Source organism: Falco cherrug, chromosome 13 (genome assembly GCF_023634085.1).
Source record: "Falco cherrug isolate bFalChe1 chromosome 13, bFalChe1.pri, whole genome shotgun sequence".
In the NCBI taxonomy this organism is placed as follows: domain Eukaryota; kingdom Metazoa; phylum Chordata; class Aves; order Falconiformes; family Falconidae; genus Falco; species Falco cherrug.
In genome coordinates, this window is record NC_073709.1 from 31,330,215 (window position 1) to 31,345,838 (window position 15,624).

Sequence of the window (15,624 nt, forward strand, 5' to 3'; positions counted from 1 at the left end):
GGATTGTGATGGGCAAGTAGGGGAAAATTTTGAAGATCCTCAAGGCAGAAGCCTAACAGACATCTCTAACCCATTTTATTTTGTGTCTTGTACTCTTCAGTGGGTATGTACTTGGTCAAGGTCACATTTCTCTTGGTTAAGGAGAATCTAATGGAATTTATGCACCTGTTCAAACAGTTTCATCTTCCAAATGCAGTCTCCCCCTTTCAATCTCTGAGTTCAACTGTATGCTATTTTTTTGCAACAAGGGAAAAAAGGAGGGACAGGTACCAAGTTCTTTTGCTTCCCAATATAGTGCAGAAAAAAATCTGCCTTTATAAATACAACACGGGTGCTGACTGGCTGGTGCCTGCTTACCCTAATGAGCTTAAAATCTTATTTGTAGTGGACATCTGTCAAGACAGAAGTGAGGCACATAAGTCCTTAATCCATTAGCTCTAAACCCAGCAGAGCGTTCACACTCCCTTTTTTGAATCAAAGACAAAAAACCCGAGTTGGAATGTACAGTGGAACAGTGCACAACTTCAAGAGCAGCTCCTAGGCAGTAAGCACGTGAGATTTCAAGGCAAACAACAATGAAAACTGATGACAAAACTGGAATCATGATGGAAAACTTATGAGAAACCGGCCGGTCTGCAGTTCGGGATGAAACAGTGAGTTTGATTCTTTGCTGTGTTTTCCCTAGTTCATCTGGATTTTTAATAAAAAATAAAGCCAAAGAGAAAGGATGGGCTGCACACCTTCTCACAGTGAGATTGCTAATACTATTGCAAGAAGTGGTCTTAAGGCTTTGAATAAACCCAGAAGTATTTTGCGTATTGATCCAGGAGATAAAGGAATTCCTCTGCTAGTTAAAGGTTCATCTTGCTACAATACTGATGAATTCCACCAATATGGGATCCAGGGGAATGACTATCTGCGAGAAAAGGAGGACAAACTATCAGAACAGGACAAGAGTGATAATTTTCAGTTATCTTCCCAGGCTCATTCAGATCCCCAGATTTCCAGGGAAGACAAGAGAATTGAGAGGACAGCCACAGATGCTGAAATTGTTATGTCTGAACTGATTGAGTCTCAAAAACACATCACTGAGGCCATACAGATCAGAAAGCAAAGCTCTTGTGAATCAGAAGCGTCCGCTTTCATTTGGGATGACAAGAATGAAAGCAATGCAAAGCAAATCCCAAAGAAAGGAAAGAAGCAAAAACCCCATAAGCTGGCAAAGCAACATCGACCTAGCAAAATTAAAGAAAAGTCCATTTTGGCCCTGTGCGAGACAGAGAAAAAAGTAGATTTCCCAGAACTGCTGGTTAAGGCTCATCAGAGTGCATATGCCTACTTAAATCCCAACCTCTCCAAGTATGAAACTATAATCCACATGGCCACCGAGGCTACCCAAACTCAGCTCTTCCTACAGCAGATGGTAAGCTTTCTCGTGCTTCGCTTCGATGAAATCAACCAGCTCTTGGAAGAAATTGCTAATGATGGGGAAAATCTTCTCAAAGATGTAGGTGGGAATCTGGCATGGCCAGCAGAAAAAGGTGATTTGAAGGAGCACCCTGATCTTCTGCAACAACTACTGCAGTACACGGTCAATAAAATGCAGTTGCTGAGCGGGACTCTGGCCTCCCTCACCTCAGATGCCCTGCAGGAGACATGCAGCTACCTGCGGTCTGCTGCAAGTAACTTGGAAGGAAAACTGAAAGCAAAGCAGTGCTTCGATGAGCACCTGCTACGGACAGTAAGGCTGCTCGAAGCCTCAACAGTGGGATCCTCTCAGTCCCATGGTGATGACAGGACTCTGTATTCTGAGGACAGTGGCATTGGCGTGGACAATGAGTCCCTCAAAGAGTTCAGTGCTCTCAGCCAGCACGGAGGACAAGCAAGCTGCGATTCCTGTGGGCATGGACATCTGTCCCAGGAGCACACCAGAAAAGCGGAGCACATGCGTGATGGGAAAGTGTCACCAGGCACAGCTGCATCCCATGACTGTGCACTTGAAAGACATTTTAAAGATATATTTTATTCACCTGTGCGGAGTAGGGAAGGGACTTCTGGTCAGGGTGGAGTACCAGAAGGCATTTCTACCATACACCAATATGCAAGCTTGAGCAAAAGTCATTTCCATAACTCCTTCCACTCTGACTCTACTCAGAAAGGTGAACATTTCAAAATCTGTGAATCAACAGATTTTCCTTCTGATGATGATGTTGACGACGATGAAGAGAGCACCCTGGAGGAAGATGAAGACAATACAAGTTTGTCAGAAATGGGGAAGGATGCTCTGCCAAGGAGGTCCCTGTCTTTGCCTACAGTCACTGATAACACACAGAGGCAGTCCATCAAGAGGACGGAGAACACAGAGACAGAGGAAATTATTATGAAGATGAAAGATGCCATCAGTGAAAAAATCAAGTTCGTCCCAGCTAAATCCAGGCGTAAAGAATGGATAGAGGATGAGAGCGGAAAAGAGGTCCTGGCAACAAGGCCCAGTACGGCAACGGGCAGCCAGAAAACCTTCAGGAAACAACAACGGTCCAGGTCAGAGGAGTCTCTCAGAAGCCAGGCAGAGGACCCGACCCTCCTAGAGCTTCAGAGAACTCAAAAAGAGCTCAGCAAGAGGCTGGAAATGTTTTATGGAAAGGATACAGATAACAATGTGGAACCTTGGAAATCAAGAACAGCACCTTATTTGCAGGATGAGCAATTTACATCTAGGTCCTCTAGCAAACTGAAGGCGTGCCTCTCAAAAAATTTCAGCATCCTGCCTAACCAGGATAAAGTCCCTTCGTTCATGGTTGATCAAAACCCTGCCCATCAACTGGATGAAAAAAAGGGCAGGAAACCTTTAAGAGCTACTAAGCCCACCCAGGAGACATCAGGAGGAAAAGAAAAGGAGCCTCCTGGAGCACAAATGCTCAATGGCAGCAGCTGTGTCTCCCGACAGTCTGTCAAAAAGCTTATTGAAACATTCAGTCCTGCTGATGGTCTTGTAAAAGCCTCACCTTCAGGATCTTTAGGACCAATAAAGTGCATCAGAAAAATTGGGCTTCCAGTCATCCCACCCACCATTCCCTTTCAGGGAGGCCTGGCACCTTTAAATCTTAAGCATCGTATTTCACCAGTAGAAGACACAAACCCTTCAAACACCAGTGGAGTTTCTTCTAGCTTTCCACATGCCTTTCCTCCTGCACCAGCTGCAGAATTAAGCAAGAAAGACACAAAAGAAGAGACTGATGAAGACATTGAGAACCTGCCACCACCACCACCTGAAATGTTAACGGACACTTCTTTAGACTTTTCTGAGTGTGAAGAAACTGCAAGAATAGAGGGAAACTCTTCAGAAGATGCCAAAAAGCCTCCCAAAACAGAATTTCGTGCTACTAAGAGATCACAAGTTTCCCCAAAAATGAAAGCCTCCCTTCAGTCCATTGACTTGTTGCCAAGTAAAAATATCAGCGGCCCCAGTGTCATTTCTAATAAAGGTGTAAGAAATACTGGAGCAGGGGATGAGAAACTGCAGAGGTACCCTCGGGAGCTGAACCCTACCAACGTGCATGTCCCTAGCCCGGAGGAGATACTGGCAACCCAGAGAAAAGAGGCTGAGGATTTGTACAAGCAAACCCATAAAATTATTCCTCTTCAAAATCCCAGTGGGGTTTCAATCCCACACAGCAACAGCTCAGAGAGCAAAGAGCCCAATTCACCTCCAACTTCAGTGCAATACCAGAAGCACGGTTCTGCCGATTCGCTCAGGAGAAACAAAAAAGGCTCAGTGTTTGCCAGGAGGGTCTCCCCAACAAGAACTCCTCCTTCCTCTCCACTAACTGAGAAGCGGCCTTTCAACCCCCCAACACACTACAGACACTCTCTGCAGGCTTTTAGCAGCCCACAAACGAGCTCACCCACCATGCAGAGGAAACCCAGTCCCCCGTCTAGCCCCAGGGTGCCCAGCCCACCCTCACAGAAGAAGCTGCCCTCTCCACCACCTCAGCGAAATCCACTCAGCCCTCCCATGGGGCACAAGCAAAGCTCGCCAACACCACGCCGGTTGCTGGGCTCCCCAGCCTACCGTCAAGATGCCAGCCCCCCTCCATTCCCCACTGCCCCCTCCCCACCAGCCTCCCCATCCTGCTCCTACAAGGGGCTGAGAGCTGGGCTGGAGGCTGGGGACGAGCACCAGCTCTCCTCCTCCAAGAGGACCAGCAATGTCCGTTCAATATTCTGCCCAGCCACCTCTTCCTTATTTGAAGCCAGACCTCCAGCGGTACCCACCAAACCCACTGCAGAGGTGGCCAGCCAGCCTGAAGCTTCACCACTTTCCCAAAAGAGCAGTCTGTTTTTCCAGCAACCTCAAGACCGGACCAGAAAGCTCTCCCTGAGTGCTGCCAATCCTCAGCCATTCGTGAGGAGAAGTTTCTCTGACCGACGACCAGGGGTCCAGTTTCGTCTCCCAGCTCCCGTAATGACTGGCAGCGAACCCGCGCTTCACCAAGCAAGGTAAGAATCTTTCCACTTCAGACCAAGAAAGCAGAAGTAAAGCACTGCGTTGGCTTTCTAAACTCCTGGTGGGAATTTAATGTCGTTAAGAGATTTCCCTGAAAGGTGCCCTGTTCTTGTGCAGAACAGATGGCTGGGCAAAGATAACATGATACTTGGACTAGATCGGTGTAGGTCCCTTCCAACTGAAATATTCTATTGTCCTGCCCCAAACTTCAGTGGACTACTAGTCTGAATAAAGGGAAGAGTTAACTTTCCATGGCTTGCTCAAGCCTTACACTTACACATCCGCTGTGACAGGCACCCCAGGGAAAATTCAGTGTTGGTTTCATGGCACAGAACTCTATTTGTGTGGGGGCTAAGGCCATCCATGTTCAGTTCTTAACAGCTCTGAAGTAACCCTCAAGTTATAAATATCTTTAAACAACCATGAGAAGGTAGGCTTGGACCAAGAGGAAGGGTATCGTTCCTAACATCAGCCTCTAAGCCAGTAAACTGTTCAGCTGAAATCGGTATTATAATGTTTCAAATCATCTGACAAGAATGATGGACAGATAATGTGTAGGCAAGGTTCTGTATGGATGTAATTATAGCTCAAAATGTTGAGCTTCTTGTGTAGGCTTTCAGATCTAGGTGCTGATTTCAAGTCTGATGAGTCCACAGCCCAAGCCCCATTTTGAAAGCGGAAAAAACTCCCATGGCAGTGCAGATTCTTGCTCTGAAAAAATCATTTTAAAGAAATTGAAGCATCAACACATGGCAATGTTTGCAACCACTGGTGGCCATTTTTAAAAAATCTGGGCTTAGCTTTACATTTTCTCTACCATTTAGAAACAATAAAGCGCAAAACCAGCCAGGAAACAGAAATGAGTATTTGGGAATGCTCAAAGATCAGTGTAACAGCCTGGGAGTACCACGTGTTGTTATTCTAGTTTCTTAGCATCTTAGGATGTTTAAGTCCATTAAACTCTAAGCTACGCAAGAGGATTAAAGCCCTCGTCAGGTAACCTTTCCTCACGTGAGGAGTGTTTGTGCTCTTGCTGCAGAACAGCTACAGAAATCACAAGAATCATACCCATGAGTAGGGGTTGCAAGACCAACCCTAACAGGACATAAAATTGCCCTTGTAAGTGCACCAGCACTCAGTGTGCTGGAGTACAGGGATGGACGTGCTTGTCCAGGCATTCCCCCACCAAGGACAGAATAAGGACCAAGTTTTCCACACTGGCAGTAGAGGAACGTGCTGAACAAAACATGCAGAAAACACTGGGAAGTACAAACAGTTTTGCATTTCCTAAAGGTCCTGTACATTGTTGCTGGGTTTTCTGTTACGTACTGTGCAAAGTCAGCTTTGTCTACCCCAGTGCCTGCTAGCAAAACTAAATGTTTTCAAAATAAGCTTTATGTCAAACCTTGCAAGACAAAATCCCTGGCAGTTTTATGGATCAATTTTAACAACAGTCTATTATAAATTGTTAATTAATTTATGCTTCAATGGGGTGTATTATCTTTCTGTTGTAGTCTGTCAGAGCATAGTGAGTAATATAAAAAACCCACTGTAAATAAAATCATCCCTTTCATGAAAAAAATTATATATCTCACTGTTATGATATACAGTATTTTGGAAAGACAAAATATATCCTGAGCCAAATTCAGCTTACCATTTATACCAACGGACATCAAAAGTAGTCCTACTGAGTTAGCCCAAATTTATATCAATGTAAGCAAAAGAGAAACGTAGCCCATTAGTTACTGCATGCACCGATTTAAGATGCGGTACGCTACTGTGTGTTTTCTTACACTTAACATAAGCTGCCTGCAGTAAACTTTTACAGACCTTGCACTGAATACAAATACCACAGCAAATGTGTCAGTGGGCAGGGAAGGACCATTTTAGGAATCAGCATGTGCCAAAATCTCTGAGAGCCCCTCGCATCACTGCTGGTCATCTCCTCCCACTGAGAACCAGAGTGGTTGCCACAGCTGTGAGCACCACATCCCTGTGCACAGATGCTGACCCCTGCTTTTATAACAGATGTCATAACAGATAAACCACCATGTTCTGATCCATCTTTGTCCTTCAAGTTCACGAAGCAGCTTTGCAATTCATTCAGCTGACAGAACAAAATTTCAAATGTCTCCATAAACCAGATGTTGTATTACCTAAATCTCCTTGTTCTGGCCATGTTTGCATCTGGTCTCAATTCAAAAGCTATTCCACCCAGCTGTCAGTCTCCTTTCCTTCATTCCTTCCCTCACTCTACTTCTGCTCTCCAAATGTAACAATGCCTTTGTTTTGGTCCGGGGGGAGGGGCCTTGTGTGTTATTAGCAGCTTCAAGCACTAATCACAGGAGGAAGGGGGAAGAGTCAAACTTGCAATAGCATCACTCTTTCATAGGTAAAACATGTTGAAAATCAGTGAGTTAAGCCAGTTTCTTTCACGCTCCCAAACTCTGGGATATATCCCCCTACTTTTTCCATGCCCAATTAAAACATCCATTTGCTGAGAAGCAGATTGCTAAAGATAATACAGCAGGAGCTTATACAAGCAGCATGTTCCTCATCAGGCAGCTGAGTTCCCTCTCCCACCCACCCCATTTTAGCAGAAGCAAAAAAAAAAAAAAAAAAAAAAAAAAAAAGGCAGACTCATTTTGCTAGCTAGCACTGCCGGGCATTAAATGTCAGTGCTGTGCGCAGATCTGCGTGTCTCCTGCACACTCACTGCTCCCCTAGAAAGCGAAAGGCATTTGTTTCCCAAGCATGCCTCTCCTGCCCATCCCATGCTGTAAGGAGTATCAGGACTCAAAACATCATTAGCCCTAACTGGAGCTAAAGCTTTTGCATTTAGGCTTAGGGTACCTGGACAAGAGCCTCCGTTTCAGGTTTCAGTGCTCAAGTCAGTACAACTGGTTCTCACTTGGACAGCCTGTGGATCAACAGACTGAGCTAACTTTGCTGGTTTCTAGGTTTGGTCATTTGATAGCAATCAGCAGTTATTGACATCTTATCAGACCTAACGTGTATAATTGCTCTGCTCATAGAAAACCTGTTAATCTGTAATAGGATTTCTGTGCATGCAGTTAAACAAAATAATATTTCATTGCGACTGCTAATCTCCCAAGGTAGAGCAGAGAGAGAAGATTAAACACTATTGCCTGTTCAAGGAGGGCTTGAGAATAGATTAGGTTGACTGAATCACGCCCAAAGCAAGTTGCCCAAGTGAGACCTCCTGCAACTAAGGGATATTTGTATCTGGATTAGTTTCATGACTGGTCATGCATCATGAACCTCTTCATTCAGCAGTTCAAATCATTGAAGTCCTAGCAGTCAGAATAGGAGCATAACAGCTTGCCTGTAGTCGAAAGCTAATTCAGTTTAGCAGTTTATGTCCTTTAAAATACAGTAATAATTGCCAGATAACTCTGGGATATTTCCCCATGTCGAGCTTAAACCACTTGAATTAGTTACAGCAACACAGGGCAGATTTCAGCACAAAAGCTCATGGCGTGAGATATTCCTGACTAGTTCCTCTGCTATAATCAGTCTTGAATCATAAAGTCCCTGTGACCCTGGAGACTGCCAGCGTGACCTCAGGAACATCATTTACACATTCTGTGTCACAGTCCTCCTGTATGGCAGACTGATCCCACCAGAATACCCCCCCCCCACCATCATGCTGGCATACCGAGACACCACTGTAACCACCTTAAGCAGAGGCCTAACGGAGGTAAGGCCTTTCCTCCAGCGGAGTCTGGAACGAGACTTTTCACTTGCAGATAGGAACAGATCTGAGTGAACCCAGATTCACACTGATCCCCTGTTAAATATACAAAATGTTTCCTTGCTTCCCAGGAGAGTTTTGGGAGGGACAGTACAGTGCATTTGCATCACAAGAATAAAATCTGGATGGCGCATATAAAGAGCATGTAGAGAGGAGGAGACAGGGAATGACAATAGTATCGTGCAGCATGGGTTCGAGCTTCATGGGTTAATGTGGTCTAATCAGTGCTGGTTTAAAAAGTCATGATTCATTAGCCCTTTGACTTAAGCATCTTTACTTCTGCAGCTGGGAGGAGAGCCCTAGAAAAGCAAGCGACACTTGGAACAACAGCCCTTGTGTTCCTGAAATCAAGGAGTCCAACAGATCCGCTTCCCACCCCGAACTCTACGTCGTGGGCCAGGGGCTGCAGAGGGAGTAACAGCAGAAGCACCCACGAAGGCAGAGGCATGAGCAAGGCCAGAGGCCCTGGAGGGAGGAAGCACCTTTCCCAGGCCTCCAAAAGGTGGCTTTGTGTTTTTCTCGCAAGGAAACAACACAACAGGATTGCATCTGAAAACACAGACTGGCCCCAAAAAGCTAACAAAATATCAGCAGAGCGGTACCCAGCTGTTTCTCCTTCGGACTGCATTTCATGGTTTAACTCAAAGATCTACACTGAGCAAAAGAAATGCTTTGGAACTGGGCATGTCCGAGGCAAATTGGTTTGAAAAGACAGGACCTGTATCCAAGTCCTTTGTTTCCCTGTTTAGATAGAGGAGTTCAAAAACTATCAGAAATTATCACTATTTGACATGTTATTCATTCAGGAGGCATCACAGTTTCAGTTATGTAAAAAGTGGCTGCTGTGACATTTCCAGGGGGGGAGGTAAAATCCTGAATTAATTGAGTTTTATTGGAAAAACATCAATGGCTTCAGCAAAGCCACATCTTTACACTAGGTATTTATCAATAAATTCCCTCTCAATCAGAGAGGGAATAAGGTCAAACACAAATTAAAACAAAATAACCCCTTTTAAAGGAATAAAATTAGGGATCTTACTCCCTCAGAAAGGCTTTGATCTTCTAAATCACCTTTGATTATCACATAATCTCATCACCTCTAGCTTCCAGGGTACAAGGCTTAATCCTGATTAGAGTAGTTTTGTAATAGCCCAATCAAACAACATTGTAAATCCTGAAGCACCTAAGGACATGTATTTTTTTTTTTTTAAAAGAAGAGAATGTTACCATAGAGAATCCTGTTTATATTTTTTCTGATATATGCAGTTTGAGGGGATTTATTGTAATTTCACTGAAAAGTCTAGACAGATTCTTGTAACAAAAACATGAGTTATTTACAGTCAATTAATCCTAGGCTTTTACAGCACCCACTGGAATACAGCTTGAGAATTTACTGGATCTTGCTCATCTAACTAATTTATCATCACAATTGAGATGCAACTTCTAATTAATGCAATTTTAATTAATTTGATTTTATGTGTTTTCACATACAACTTCAGCACAGAACAAGATCCAGGAAAAAAACAAGCAAACTATTTGTAGTCCTATTTTGATAGGAACAGTTTTAATTTTTCCTACAGTTTTCACAGTGGTGGTATCTGGGCACTTCACCTTCACACAGAGTTTTTGACCCTTCCTCCCCACCTTCATGACATGGGAACTAAGGCTTATTTTATGCTGTACAAGGGACGCCTTTGGATACTGAACTCCTGAGATTTAGCCTAGTGCCTTAATCACAACCATCCTTCAATAAATTCTGTGCCATTTTACACCACAGACACAAGGAAACCTTAATTGTTAAGTTTAAGGTGGGTTTGAATATAAAGAATATATAAAGAAACTCAGTGAATAGATGCTGTGGACTGTCAGGGGTTTGTGAGCTTGAGGTGGCAAAGCAGCCATAGCCACAGTGAGCAGCCAGGAGATGTCAACAGAGCCACCTTGTAACCACACAGGCAGATGCACCGTCCCCTATCAAGTTGGAAAATCACCAGGGAGATACTGCAAAGATCATCAGCAGGGCAAACTCTGCAGGCCATCTTCCCCCTTATCAGAAGTGTAGTTCTCTCCCTACTGCATAAAAATACAAATACATTTCTGCATGTGTTTGGGGTTTGTCTGTTCTGCTGGCAGTAACCACCCAGAACGGAAACAAACCAGAAATCTGGCAGCAGAAAACCTGCACTTTGTGTGCCTTAATGTAGCTTTGAAGATGAAAACGTAAGAGTGGGAGGACAGCTTCTGCTCAGCTACTACAATCCTTTTATCTCTTTATGGTTTCATGCTGAAATTCCCAGCACCCATGATGAGTGATAAGAGAAAGCATTTATTTATATCCCCCAAGCACCAAACTCTGTGGTGCAAGAGCTACAGTAGCACGTGGAACAACACTCAGCAATCAAGATGGAAGCCTACTCACATGTGTGTTAGCTGGACATGGAGTCAGCCAAAGCATCTTTCCTCAAAAACCAGACTCCCCTGAAGATGTGGAACACGAGCTGGCACCCTGCCACAGCATCTGTCCCTGCTTTGACTAAGGCCCTGGTCATCAGGAACCTCATTGCAAACACAACCCCACCTGCAGCTGCTGAAGGACTCTGATGCTGCAGCAAACTGAGCCTTGTATTCAAGAAACAGAGCGTCTCCAGGAGTGACTACAAGTTTGTAATGTGGACTCATGACTACATATAGCTAACATTCTCTTTGGTACAGTTAATGTACAGGACTCTTGCAAATAAGGTGTCTACCTTCAATTTGTATTGCAAGCATGAGATTAACTATAGTATGCGGGAAATTATAGTTTGGCTCACCACTTTTTTTTTTAACAAGTTTTTTGGATAAAACTTCCATTTTCATTAATACAACTGTTTTATAAGACTGTACTCAACTTTAAGATTTATTTTTTATTCATGTAAATAAATCACAGGTTTTATATGCAGAGTATGAATTTGATCCCTCTTGCATTCTGTATACAACCAGCTTAAACCTCAGCCCAATGTTACGCTATTGATTCCTTCTTGGTGCACTAACTAGTGCCCTGTGCTATAAAAAGTCCGTTTGCTTCATTCTTCCCCACCCCAGCACAAGCTTGTCTTGTGTTTTACTGGTAAATCAATTAACTGAGGTTGCATTTCCATTAAGCAAGTACACCTTTTTTTTTTAGGCTACAAGATGCAGCCTGGGCACTGACAGAGCAGAGCACAGGGCAGCTGTGCTCCCCCCCCCCCAGCCCTGCTCTAAGCTTCAGTGACCTGGCAGTTTGGTACTCAGTTCAGTAGAGGTTCCCAGTACAACCACAGCTAACTTGAGCATGGGGCAGGGGGTTTGTCCCAAGAGTTAGTATCACAGTGCACCCGCTGCAGTGGAGTCTCATGGCAGAGGGGCCGAGGACAGAGCGAAGCAGTATCAGTTTTCAAGCCAGAGCTCCATAGCAGCAAAAGCAGCAGCTAACAGCTCCATGCTGCACTTTACCTGCAGACCTTTAACAAACTGGCAGCTGCCCCTTGCTTCCAGTGACACTGCTCAAACCTCAGACCTTTCAGGGACTTGTCATTTCATACACTCAGCATCTGAAGACAACTAGAACATCAAAGGACTGCATACACTCCAGTTGCTTAATTTGACTCCAAGAACCAGCTCAGAAATTAGCAGTATGGTTGAGAAGGCTGTGTAAGTTCTCAATAAAACCAGCTTATTACAGGGTTTGCACTGCCACACCTCTTAACATCCAAGGCATTTCATAATCATTGGTAATTATAAGCATTTCAGAATCAACGTCTCCTGAACAGATATCCTGCTAGATTAGCAAATCATTAATCCTTCCACATCAGAAATACTCAGTTCCATTGTCATTACAGCACGTAGAGATGCATGTTGCAGGTATGAACCTCAAGCTGAGATTTTGATCTTCCTGGGCAAGACCCTGATGGTTTCATAACACTTGCAGCATGGATTAGGAGCTCATTTCCATGTTGTCCTGAGGTAAAGGTAAATGTTCATGCATTTTGGATCATGTATGTTGGATCATCTGAAAACTGGGGGCAAAGATCCCAAGTCTGCATTTCTTGCCCACTGCCCGACTGCCCTTTTTGGAAAAATAATGAAAATATTAACGTTGAAAAAAGATGTGCAGATACAGATAGTAAATACTCAGCAGGACAAGGTGATCAAGACCCAGGACCATGTTATCCCTCTGATCCCATTTCCATTCATCTCACATATGCCTGCCCTGCATTTGTCCTGTTCCACCACTGCTAGCGTGAAATTATCTACAGCCCTCACTGCCCCTAGTTGCTCTCCACTTTACTGACATTCTGAACTTCAAAATCTGGCCTCTTACCTCTCATCATCATTATTTTCTCTTTCTTTACTAATATACAACTCCGTGATCACATTAAGTAACCCCATGAGGATTTCTGAAGTTAGATATATAGAGTACACCCTTTATCAAGGGTATTCTGAAGGAGAAAGGGGTGATAAGCCTATCTTACTCCATATGAATCCCTCCTGCTTTAATAAAGTTTTCCTTGAGGCATAGATGACTCGTATAGCAATTAAACAAAAAGCTTTCGATGTTATAGGCTGCCCTTCATTTATTATTACTACTACTGAACCACTGGGTCTTCAGTATATGAACGAGCCAAAGCTGAAGCCCAAGGAAGCTAACAAAGAGCTGTCCCTCCCCACAGCAGTAACTGTAAAGCTCTGAACAAACCTTCCAGCATTCCAGGAGACACACAGAGATATGTAGCAAGGCTGAGATGACTCAACAGGTAAAACCTAAACCAACAAATTCAGTAGCTGCTTGGCTTTTAAATGTGACTCTAAGAAGTCAACCTAATGGGGCAATTTCAGTCTTGCAGCCTTATCCTCTCTTATAACTAATATTCGTTTAATATGTCTTGCATCCAAACTGAAAATTAAACCTGTCGTACAATACAATGGCTTTAATTTGTTATTTCTTAAATGTTTTCCTCCACTTTGAAGCTTTGTGCCTCTTTGCTTGTCAATACAGTTATCGTGGACAATCAGGGCACAAGTCAACACATCTTTCTGGACTTTTTTGAATATTGAGGGTTTTATCAATAACCTGATATCCATGAATATCCTTTGATCTTTGTATTTCAGAGAAACACATGCATATACATACATGCATTAATTATCATGAGACCTGGCATACAAGTAGGTTTCCACAGCACAGTGTTTCACGTGAATAAGCCAGGGAACAGGGAGCATCAGGGATGCCCTTGTGTCACACAGTGGTCTGCAGTTGAGCAGCTACTAAGACACGGGACTCCTGGGAAGCAGTTCCATAATTCTGAGTCTTAGACAAATTTCGTATCAGTCCACATAGCATGTTAAACAACAGCTGGTAACAGGGTATCTCTAAGGTGCAAGATAAAGAAAAAAAATCTAGAAACCACCGTGGACAATTAGAACAAAATACAATCCTACATTCTTCTATGTTGGAAAACTCAGTGTATCAGAACTATTTATCCTACCAATAACCAAGAGAGGGAGAAAGCACGTACATCTCTGGGCTCTGCTAGCCCAAGCAAGTCAACAATTTCCCATTCCCAGCCAAATAGCTAGATGAAGCTTTTCCACAGAAATAAAGCCACTGGAAACACCACAGCAGTAGAAGCACAGCAGGTATTTGGATGCTCGGTGTATTCCCAGTTCCCTTGGCTGCCCAATGGCTCTGCAGCCTGTCTACTCCCGACACATGACAAAACTTGTAGCTCTTCAGAGGTTGTTTACAAACCAGCAAAAATAGAAAGGCATTTCTTTTAAATAAACAGTGTGGCAATAACTTTAAGAGATTTAATATAGACTCCTTGCAGCCAAAAGGAGACTGGGGCTCGTGTGAGCTTCTCCTTTCGGATTATGCTTCCCAGGAGACTGATGTGCTCCAGAAGTACAAAGCAACAGCGCTGGGGCTGACCACCTCCTACCCACCCCTTTGCCAATGACAAGCCAGTCCTGCTGGAAGGTAAACAGAAAGCTAGCCCAGGGCCCAGTGGATCCAATTATCTCAAGTTTTCCATCTCAAATTTTCGTTTCCTCCTAAATTTGCATAAAACTGAGCCAGGACCCAAGCTATATCTAAATTTAGTTTTGTAAGCCAAGCACTCCCCAGTACTCCGAAGCATTGTCAGGAGGACCATGCATCATCCATGTTTGTTTATTAACATAGTAATAGTTTGTTTATTAACATAGTTTATTAACATAGTAAGTTTGAAGACTAAAAAATGTTTCTGGTATGAAAGAGCAATTGCTTTAAGGAGAGAAAAAAATGCCATCCTTTAAACACTGGGTGTGCAGGTAGATGTAAAGTTTCACTGCCTTTTAAGATGGTGCATTAAAAAGACCTGAGATAATATTGGGGCAGGGAGGGTGGTAAACAGGCAGTTTATCTCCCTAATTTTGTCTCCAAGGAAAACCCAGGAGGAGACATTCACTGTGCTGGTAACTGCAATGCTGTAAGCTCAGGGACCGTTCTTCCCTTGAACGTACTACCCTGCCTGGACTTCACTAAGCCAGCATTAGATCCATAGCTAAGAAAATACATGCAGCCACATAATATAGATATTTTCCTTCAGAAAGCCTAATTAACACATCAGACATGCATTTTTTCTGTACCATCGGAAACTGGCAACCGTGCAGACATTGCTGTCAAAATGTTACAGTTTGCACTGGGCTGTGAAGTGCTTTTCCCTAAGGCAGAGGAATAATGGCAGCTACAAATTAAAATGTAAGTTTAAAAAGATTTAAATGATTACAAAATGAAACTTTTAAATAATTTCTTAGAAGGCAGCATTGTCAATGATTATACAGTCCACCAAGAGTCGGAGCCAAACCCAGAAGCGCTTGTTCCAGCTACGCAGGAATTCATTATGCTGGCAAGCGCTGGCCCACAGCAGTAAATTCTCACACAGCTCTGGGCTGAATGGCACCCAGGCTGGGGTATAAATAGATCTGAGCAACCTTCCTCACCTGTTATTGGCCTCACAGTCAACTCAGCGTTCTGCAAACAAGTTACAAACAACACTACTTGACTGCTGTCCTGGGTAAATGTACATATATATGCCTTTTGAAAAGCAGTGCAACTTTTCCCAGTGAAATAAGTTTCCTCTTCTTACATATACAATTGTCATTGAAGACAGCTATGAGCCAGAAAGGGCTCAGATTGCACATGTGCAAAGCTTTGGGATTTGGGCCAACTTTTCTTTGTTCAGGTCTATTACTAGTACAGAATACATCTAGTTAGAAAACCTTATTCTGTACAGAACCTTTTGGGCACATTGTCCCCCAAACACGTAAATAAATTCGTAATGCCAAA

General features: G+C 43.5%; 1 protein-coding gene across 1 annotated transcript; it reads left to right on the forward strand.

The window, feature by feature from the left end:
- The first annotated feature begins 454 nt into the window (after nucleotides 1-454).
- Nucleotides 455-11,219, forward strand: PCARE (photoreceptor cilium actin regulator). Its single transcript, XM_005435783.3, has 2 exons — nucleotides 455-4,500; nucleotides 8,568-11,219. Exons 1-2 carry the CDS (start codon nucleotides 728-730, stop codon nucleotides 8,698-8,700), a joined length of 3,906 nt encoding a protein of 1,301 aa, XP_005435840.1. The 5' UTR covers nucleotides 455-727; the 3' UTR covers nucleotides 8,701-11,219.
- Nucleotides 11,220-15,624: the final 4,405 nt, after the last annotated feature.

Bases quoted from the DNA above. Each gene is read 5' to 3' on its own strand.
- PCARE (XM_005435783.3), top strand. From the start codon at position 728: ATGGGCTGCACACCTTCTCACAGTGAGATTGCTAATACTATTGCAAGA. The intron at 4,501-8,567 runs GTAAGAATCTTT...TTACTTCTGCAG, and splicing joins CCCGCGCTTCACCAAGCAAG to CTGGGAGGAGAGCCCTAGAA.